Source organism: Carassius carassius, chromosome 32 (genome assembly GCF_963082965.1).
Source record: "Carassius carassius chromosome 32, fCarCar2.1, whole genome shotgun sequence".
Lineage (NCBI taxonomy): Eukaryota > Metazoa > Chordata > Actinopteri > Cypriniformes > Cyprinidae > Carassius > Carassius carassius.
This window is the reverse complement of record NC_081786.1, coordinates 24,804,755-24,814,657: the sequence shown is the minus strand read 5'-3', so window position 1 is coordinate 24,814,657 and position 9,903 is coordinate 24,804,755. Positions and strand designations below refer to the sequence as shown.

General features: G+C 38.8%; 1 protein-coding gene across 1 annotated transcript in view; it reads right to left on the bottom strand.

Annotated features, from left to right (window-relative positions):
- Positions 1-513: 513 nt before the first annotated feature.
- Positions 514-9,903, bottom strand: part of kcnk5a (potassium channel, subfamily K, member 5a) — a 56,779-nt gene continuing 47,389 nt past the window's right edge. Inside the window, exons 3-5 of the mRNA XM_059521104.1 lie at positions 6,012-6,178; positions 5,685-5,853; positions 514-2,455 (exon numbers count right to left, since the gene is read on the bottom strand). Of these exons, the coding sequence (XP_059377087.1) occupies positions 1,548-2,455; positions 5,685-5,853; positions 6,012-6,178 (1,244 nt within the window). The 3' untranslated portion in view covers positions 514-1,547. The remainder of the gene's footprint in view (positions 2,456-5,684; positions 5,854-6,011; positions 6,179-9,903) is intronic.

Here is a 9,903-nt window from a genome sequence, read left to right as displayed (position 1 = left end):
AGCCTAGCACATTTCCAGCATTAAAAGGCAGTGATTGAATCCTTATATGCTGAATTACTCAAACAAACACGTCCCTATTTTCACATCCTGCCCTTATGACCAAAATCAAGTCTTAATGAACTCACACAGAACAATTGTAAGCATGTAATGACGTGGAACGAATAAAAGTTTGTAACTTCACATTGCCATAAAAACAAAGAGACTATGGCTGATCATGCAAGAAAGACATGTTTTTAGTGTCCTTACTGCCTAAAGGGTATACTGAAATGTGACAAAATGTGACTTTATGAGACTTTACTACTTTAAGGTTAATATACTGCAGTTTCACAAAACAAACAGATTTAAATCATTTACATAGTAAAATTTAAACTCAAATACAAAACTAAAATTTTGACAAAAAATAAGCTATGTCTATAATTTCACAATTACTTCAGAAGAAATTTAGCTTTGAACAAGGACAAATATCTTTCTGAAACCACTGGTCAAGGATGAGAAAGTAAAAAGACTGGAAACCTAACTCTTTATTTCAAATTGAAAATGTTAATTGGAATAGAGTAAAACAGCACTAATAGAAAATAATTAAAATACATATGGAAATACAGCATGACAAAGTACAGGAAATCCAAAATCAAAACACAATGTGAAAAACTATCAAAACCACTCTTTCCTTCACATTTTTTAGGTCAAATGTTTGTGCTTTCTTTATGAAAGAATGGGATGAAAGTTTGAAATGTGAACAAAGCACAAAACCATGACTTGACAGGTTAACCTATAAGGTTAGTTAACCTTGCCCAGTAATGCAAATTCTGGTCTTAATCATTTATGAAATTTAGCTCATTGCTAATTAAATAGAGGCTACATAAGAATACAAGGAAGATTAACAGTGGCAGCTGTTAACAGGCCATTTTCCAATGTTTACCTAAAAACACATAATTCTTTCAGGAGTTAAGAGATAAAAAAAAAATAATAATAATAAAAAAATTAAATAAAAAATAAACTGAAACAGTGTAATCAGGTAAATGTGGGTTGGGCCTCTATTTTTCTCAAAGTCTGAGCTCATAAAAACCCTCTTGTACACAACTGAAACTGACACACCAAAAGTTTAACTGAAATGTAACACGCAACTAGCTGTAGCACAGATCAAGCACACAGGGTCACAACAAGGAGCCTAATACTTGGTCAAGAGTACACTGGAGGATGATTGAACAAAAGGCAACACTAAAGCTCATTAGAAGAAAAGTTAAATTAGTGGAAAATGTATTCATGTGATGTACAAACCAATAAAAATTAAAAGACATTCAGTAGCAAATTAGAATGCATTTGTAAGTTAAATCAACTTTCATTTAAAAAGAAAGAAAGAAATAAACCCAAAAGATTTATAAAAGAGGGCACTTTTATAAAATACAATTACATTTGCAACAGGAAACTAACTCAGGGTGCAACTCTCTAAACACAAAAAGCATTCAGTAGCATGATGCAAGAAGACCATGTGAGATGGCACACTGCTAAAGCTCAAATTTGACTGAGGATTAAGAAAGGAGACAGAATCAAATGTCAGTGTTGTCCTTGTTGGAATACTCCTCCACCAGCTGTTCATAGGATTGGCCATGGTCCGACCCATCTGTGGTAAATATGGAGGTCTCAGATTCCGAGCCCTGTTCCTCTTTGAAATCAACCTCATCAGCAGTTGAAAACTTAGTCATAAAGTCATTATCATCATTCTCCAGGTTGTTGTTCATCAAATTCTCTTCATCAATAGAGGAAATGTTGGCATTGGGAAACATGAGGGTCTGGTAACATTTGGAGTCCCATGTGATTCGGCCATCGCTGCATCCTTCATGTTCTAGACCTTTGTGTTTCTCTCCTGGCTCCTTGTCCAACTTATTCTCGAACTTTCTTATACAGGCTAGGTCAGTGTCTGTCTCTCCTTCCCCATACATTTCATTCATGAGAAGACATTCCTCTTGGCTAAGAAGATAACTCTTGGATTTAGAGAGAGCTACATTAACTCTATCACTGAAACTACAGTGGCGTTTCTGTCGAGGTGAGTGGTCTAGACTGAGAATGGAATTTCTATTAATGTAAAGACTATCATTGCAGCTCTTTGAGCGGTTTGGTGCTTTATTGATGAAGTCGACACATTGATCTTCCTTCTCAACACCTATCTGCCTGATTAAGTCATTGTAATCTTCTTTTTTCTTGGACAGGAAGCTAAAAATGTTGACATCATTGGGAGTTGGTGGCAGATGTAGGGTCTTGTGACTTGCCTTGAGGCGCTGTAACTCATCCAGAGAAAGTTTGCGCCTTTTACGGCGTTTCTTTAGAGCTTTGTGAGCCTCCACAACCATACGCACCTTCCAATTGAAAAACAAAGACAGCCATGCCAGACCAAGATAAATCCACACCTCTACAAAGTACCGATACAGAGTAGGGTAGTCAGCATAGGGGTCAACACCTAAACAAAACAGACAAAAAGAAAATAGTTAGCTAATTTATATCAATCTGTCAAAAATGTACAATTTATACATTTAACTCTAATATGCCTCTATTCTTACAGAACACTGGATTTCCCAAAAGTGACTAGAGCATTGTTGCGTTTAATACGGCTATCTGTGTATATCATAGATAATTAAACTTTAAATCTTTTTGAAAAAAGTGTAAAGTTTGATGGTTATATAAATGCAGTACGAAAATCAGGCAGCTAGCAAGGTAGGCATAGATAATAATTTAACATTGTTGCTAACATGTTTAACACATTATGTCAGGGGTCCGGGTGCTGTGTTTCTCCCTTTCACCAACAGAGGTCACCATCTCCCTTACTTCCGGACTACATTCCCCAAACTCTACTCACCTGTTCTAACATTACATTATACATTGATTCATTTGTCCCAGCTATTACCTGATTGCCTCTTCCTCATAAATCTTCCTGTGTTTTCTGTTCTGGGCTCGTTTGTCTCACATGTGTATCGGTCCGTGCCTTTGATATCTGTCTTCCCTGTGCTCAGTTTATGTAACTTAGTTTTTTTCCCATTCGGGGTGGTTTCAGTTGTGTTTTTTGTTTATTTTTGTGAGCTGAGGCAGCGGTGCCCATTCAGGATCCCCCTGTCCACTCACAGTTCCCCTGAGGCAGCAGTGTCCGCTTGCATTTCCCCCGAGGTGGCGATGTCCGCTCACAGTTCCCTCGAGGCGACGGTGTCCGCTCAGAGCTCCTCCGAGGTGGCACTGTGGCATAGATCGCTCTCCTGTCTCCCGAGGCAGTGCAGTCCGCCTTTTCTAAGATGGCCACTCCACATATGCTGCTGTGGTGGCCGCTGGTTCTGCACTGGGTCCCCATCCCGCTGGCCCTGCCTCAGTCCCCAGGTGCCCCTTCAGCACACAAACCTGTTCCACTTTTTCCATTTCCATATATATATATATATATATATATATATATATATATATATATATATATATATATATATTTTTTTTTACAAATTAGTCCAAGGCCAGGAAGATAATGAAGGACCCCTGCCATCCGAACCATGCGCTGTTTTCTCTGTTTTGGTTTCGTTTTCTGTGTTTCCTTTCGCCCTGCCTTGTTTGTTTCCATGGTTTTTAATTAATTAGCTCCACTCCTATTTCAGTTCTCCCAATTAAGTTTCTAGTACTAAAGTTCTGTGTTTTTCCACTGGTCTTTTGTCTGCTATTATTTTGATCTTCATGTTGTGGTAACCCAGCTCGATACCTTGTTTGCTTTGTGGATTATAATTAAATTACTGTTATTTGACTACTCCTGCGTCGTGTGTCTCCTTAGAGCACAGTATCCATGACAGAATAGCAGACCCTCAAACTGAGTATATTTGGCTGTGTTTATCTTTAATTATTATTTTTTCCTCCTCTCGCAATAGATTTACCAGGCGTTCAACTCTTGTGCCTGGAGAATTTGGACCATTCAATGGAGGAACATACTAGGTACTTCTTCTCGATCTGTCGTGCCTTACCCAATTCCCGGACCGCTCACTCTCTGTTTTCTACAGCACCAGCCTGGGTGAGCGGTGTAAGGCATGCCTGCCAGCGAACAGTCCCAAAGAGGAAGATTTTGCCGTTTCATGGAGTGGGTGCTGGTGTATTGTGGATCTCCATTAACCGTCTTCCCCGCAGAGGAGGATATCTCCAGCCTCACTCCCGATTCAGAGTCCAGCCAGCCGTCATCACACTGCATGGAGCAAATGCCAGAGCCCACCGTAGCCGCAGCCACAGCTGCAGCTGCAGAGCCCGTGCCTGCTGTAATTAATGAGCAAGTGCCATTTAAAGTGACAGAGCCAATCATCGTCCCGGAAGCTAGGAATCGAGAGCGTGACTGACCAGGTATGTGAGCCGGCAACACTGTGGGTTGTGGGAATATTGCTGGAGATTGAGGGCTTGGAGGAAAGCCCCACCCACACTCCCACAACTGAGGGTGAGCTGCATCTGGTGTCTGGGAATCATATGGGGAACTAATATACACTATTTTAAATGGATTTAGAAGAATGGTTTGGAAGGTAATTCCCAGCTCTCCTGTATCTCTGCTGGTTCCGCCCAGCCCTGATTCTCTTGCGTCTCCGCTGGTTCCGTCCAGCCCTGAATCTCCTGTGTCTCCACTGGTTCTGCCCAGCTCAAGTACTCCTGTGTTCCCTCCCATCCTCCCTCTCCCACGTCCTCTTAAACCAGCTCCTAAAGTTCCTCAGCTCCATCTCCGCTGATACCTGTCAGCCCCTCAGCTCACCTTCAGTCAGCGTCATCTGGGCGCTCTGATCTGCCTTGGGACTTCCAGTCTCCAGCTCTGCCTTGGCATGAGGATGCCCTGTCTCTGCTTCCAGCCTTCAAGTCCTGGACTCCACCTCAGTCCTTCGACCCATTGGCTCCGCCTTGCCTCATAGCTCCCTCATCTCCATCATGGCCCAACATCCTACCAGCTCCACTGGGCAACCTCATCCCTGCAGCTCCACCTTGGTCAGTCGTCCACCCTCCACCATCCACCATCCACCACCTCGGGGCTCCACCTCCATCCTCAGTCACTCCAGCTCCACCGCAGTCTTCTGGAGCACTGCCACCTTTTTGTCCTGGCTGGCCTCTGGATCTACACGTGGATCCTCCTGCTCTAGGCTCCTCCTTGGCACCTCCCTCCATCTACTCCGCCCTATGAACTATGCCCATTTCCCATTGCTTGCTCCATGCCGGCCTCCTGAGCCCCCACCCTTCTCTGTTGGACTATTTTTCTAGGTGAGAGGACGCACAGTTCTGGGAGGGAGAAACTATCTCATGTATGATCTGTTTTGGTTTAGTTTTCTGCGTTTCCTTTCTCCTGTCTTGTTTGTTTCCATTGCTTTTGATTAATTAGCTTAGTTTCAATTTTCCCAATTAAGTTTCTAGTATTTAAGTTCGGTGTTTTTCCACTGGTCCTTTGTCTGATTGTCTGAACAGTTGCATGTTTTTAAAATAATAATAAAGTAGAAATTATGTTATTATTATTGGATTAGAAAAGAATAGATTATGCTTCACAAGAAAATAAATAACCACGTGAGCAAACAACAGTGATGCCTTGCCTGCCACAATAAACTTCCAAATTAGATAAGTATTTTGGCTTTGTCAACTCAACATAAGTGTAGAAACATTTTCTCAGGGTATTTATCATAATAAGCAGTTTTAACATCACAGACACTCACCTGCTACAAGATCACCAAATCCAATAGTTGTCAAAGTGACAAATGAGAAATACAAGCCCTCAATATAGGTCCAGCCCTCTTGAGACATGAATACAAATGGAGGAATCACTAAATGCACCAACACACCCCATGACAGGAAGACAGCTGTGCAGATGAACTGTGTTTTCCGCTTTAAGAAGAAAACACACACACACACACACACACACACACACACACACACACACACACAATTAACAACTTATAACAGAAAAACAGAAAAATTTCATAGTTGTTATTATAGTGATATTCAGATTTCAGATATGATGGTTAATTGTGTTTATTCCTCACCAATGTTACCCCTTTCTTGGTAAGATAATGCCCAAGGTGTTTAGCTCTTCCACCAAAAAACTTTCCAAGTTCACTGATCCATGTGAAACACAGCGGCACTCCAAAAAGACCATAAAAGATACAGAAAACCCTCCCTGAAGGTGTTTTGGGAGCAATATTTCCATAACCTGCAGATATAAACCATTTTTAGTAAAACTATTTCTCTCATTACAGTTTAAAAAAAAAACATTGCATTTTAAGACCAAACAATGGCACTGTTGTATTTTATGATATGTCAGTGCAAGCTTTTTTTCAGTTTAAACATCTCTAACATTTATTTTATTCCAGCACTGGTCTCAAGACCTGTTCAGGAAACTGCCCCAACATGTTCTTAAGACATGGCATCCATATATTTCTCTGATTATTAAACAAAATTTAAGAATCCATAGTGGAAACCAATGCTTAAAAGTATCCTGATTTGGGAAAAATATATACAGTAGGTGGCCAAACAAAATGCCTACTACCACTGCTTGTACCACCGCCACAGGGCCACGGCATTAACTGCAAGTCAGTCATGTGTTAAATTCGTTCACGAAACTACCACCAAAGGGACAGTATGCAAACTGCCTGGAATTATATTTTGCTTTGTAAACAGAGATCAAATAACAAAATAAAACAAAAATAACTTTATAATATAACATTACAACATCCTTCAAATCATTAGAAAATTAATCTAAAATTTATTTTTAGAAAGTCAATTTCAAAACTTGAGATAGTATTGGCTGCAGCCTAATGCTTACAAAAAATAAATAAATAAATCAAAGAAAATAAATTTTGATCTACAGGCTAATGAAAGTTTTTGAACGAAAAATCCTGACCAAACACAATGGAAAAGGGAAGTTTGGTTTATCAAGTTAATCCATAGTCCAGTGGTAGAAGCTAGTCAGTGATTTCAGAAATCCCAGATTGGGGTGTATTTTTTTATAATAATAAAATAATATATAAAATGATTAATACAGATTTGTGTATCCTGCAGTTTTCTGGTTTATGTTACACCACTTTTTATTTTCTTTTAGATAGAGTGTAGCGTATCAGACCCAAACCAGACAAATTAAAGAGTCGATCAGGACTGTGGTTGAAACACGAGCCAAATTCCTCAGGAAGGCAACAGGTTGTAAATCATTCCGTGCCACAAGTCCGAAGCAAGATAACCCACCAACCAATTCTTTTACAGAACAGCTTTCAACATTAACACCACTAGAACAATTATTGACAATTTCAATTCGGAGAAGAGATTGTCAAATTTGGGGCAAGTAATCAAGATGCAACGCCGGCCATCACATGTAAACCCATGAGAGTAATAAACAAGATCCTTGGATTGACTTCCCCCCACCTAGCAGAACCAGACTGAAATTCCTAAGGGGGCCTTTTTAACCTCTGGTCCCTACAGAACATCTTTATGTCAGAGAATGGCACAAGAAATGTCTTTTAATGAACTCAAAATGACTTATAAATGAATATCAGTCCATTGCTTATCTCCATATTCATTTATATGTAACCCACACATTTGACTATCATGTTTATAATCACCTATTGTGTGTCTTGTGTGATAACTATGGGATAGCTTAAGGATTCATATTCATGTTTAGTATGTTTGTGTTTCAATCTGCTTGCTTGAGACATTCTTTCTATCTTCCTGCAACTTGTATGAATGTGTGAGTGCGTGTGCTTATGTGTTAGATTAGTTTATATGTCTTAGGTTTATCTAATAAAGCCTTATTCATATTGAACAGAGAAGTATCTTGTGTGCTTAATGTCTTAAACTGCCGATCTTGTTACTGTGCTAATTGATAGTGTTTTCACTATAGTTTGGATATTAATATCCAGTGCAGATTTGATTTTAAACTGCTAGTTCAGTGAATCGCAGGGCGTCTCAGTGATCAGCCGTGAAACAGTGATTCAGTTCAAATTCCCTTTAAAATCTTAAATGATTCCATTTGAGCTAAATTGACCTGTTTCCCTTACAAGAACATGTCCATTTTACATGCCATTCCACAGTAGTGTGACTGAATTCTGTCCAGCTGGAGGGGCTGGGGTTTGGGGGCAGTAGTGGATAGCTTTGGGGGTTTGAAATAAATGTGTGAATTTCCTGCTCTTTTTTATATGGAAAATGTCTAATGAGCATTTCAAACTTGCAGAGCAGGTTTAGGCAAAGTGCCTGTTTCATTTGGTTTGGCTTTTGCAATTTTTGCAACGGCATACAGAGTCTTACATACAATATAATATGGTTTTGTTTTTTCTCTGGAGACATGAGGGGCCTTTGAGAGAGAGAGAGAGAGAAAGAAACTGGCCAAAAGAGACATGACAAAGTCAAGTCTAGTCAAGTCAAGTCACCTTTTTTTATATAGCGCTTTAAACAAAATACATTGCGTCAAAGCAAAAGAAAAGTTGTTATCTCGAAAGAGATGACAACTTTTGTTCTTAGTATATGCTGCTTTGGCTATTTTCATTTGTGCATTGTTTTAATTGTACATGCAACGCTGCAGTCATTTTGACAATACAAATGTAAAAACATATTGCAGTAATAAGAAACTGTCCCAAGACATCATGTAGGCCTAATCATTTTTAGTTTCATTATTGGGCAGTTCCAGCATTATTGACATGACATTCTGCCAAAACTTGAAATTTAAATTCTCACAGAATCTTTTCATTACCAATATAATGAACAATCTCTTTATGATTTTCTAAATCCTAAACAGAGTCCAGACATCAGAAGAGTATCCATCTATGAACATGTTTTACAGGCTACATTACATCTTGACACATAAGACCCAAGTTTTTGGGTGACAAAATATTTTGTAGACTTTCTGTGATTTACAATGCACAAGCCAGAAGCAACAATATCTGCGGAATGGAGAAGGCTTTACCATTCTCAAATAAATAAATAAATAAATAAATAAATAAATTAGGCCAATTTTATCAATTTTATTTACATTTTCGTTTTTGTGTTTCAGAGGAAAAATCAATCTTAAGGGCGTGTCATCTCTCCGCTACGGACCGTTCTGAAAGCAGAATTTACGGATACGCGTATAAAATGTTTTAAAACTTTAACAAAGATGTCTAGAGGAAACTGAATAGGGCTGCCTCCCACGTAAGATTTTTTTTAGTTACTAGTAGTCATTAATTTAGGTCATTATTCAGCTAATCACACATTTATATTAAATTAACACAGTCTAATCCATAATGAGCCTTAATATATTCCGCACTCAAACACAAGCATTAAGCTTGTCACAAAGCACAGACAGAAGTAGCCTAATAATTGTGAAAAAAGAGACATTTAATTATTTATTAACAGAGGTGGAAAGTAACGAATTACATTTACTCGCGTTACTGTAATTGAGTAGCTTTTTTGTGTACTAATACTTTTTAAAGTAATTTTTTAAATCTGTAATTTTACTTTTACTTAAGTATATTTTGTTTGAAGTATTGTACTTCGCTACATTTTAAAACACATTAATTACGGAGTAAAAAAAAATAAAAAAATAAATAAAAATCGCTCCCTGGAAACTACGTCAGTAAATTATGGGGAGGGCAAACTGGCGCTAAAATCACAAGAAAGATGCAGACGGACAAAACAGGCGTTAGTGGTGCAGACACCGCTGAAAACGAAACCCCGTCATATTCTGAAGTTGAACTCGAAGGAAATGAAGTGAACCCCTGGCCATATGTATGCTCTATTATGCAGTGTAAGCTGTACTTGCCTAGGAAGACCAAACTAGCAGCTTATAAAATCTCGACAAGACATCAACCATTCGCAAGAATGTAGAGGTAAGCTAAATAATTGCATCGTTGCATTGGTGGTTAAAATGAAGCTTTGACATTTTAGCAAGAGGTTTTGCACAAATTAGCTAAA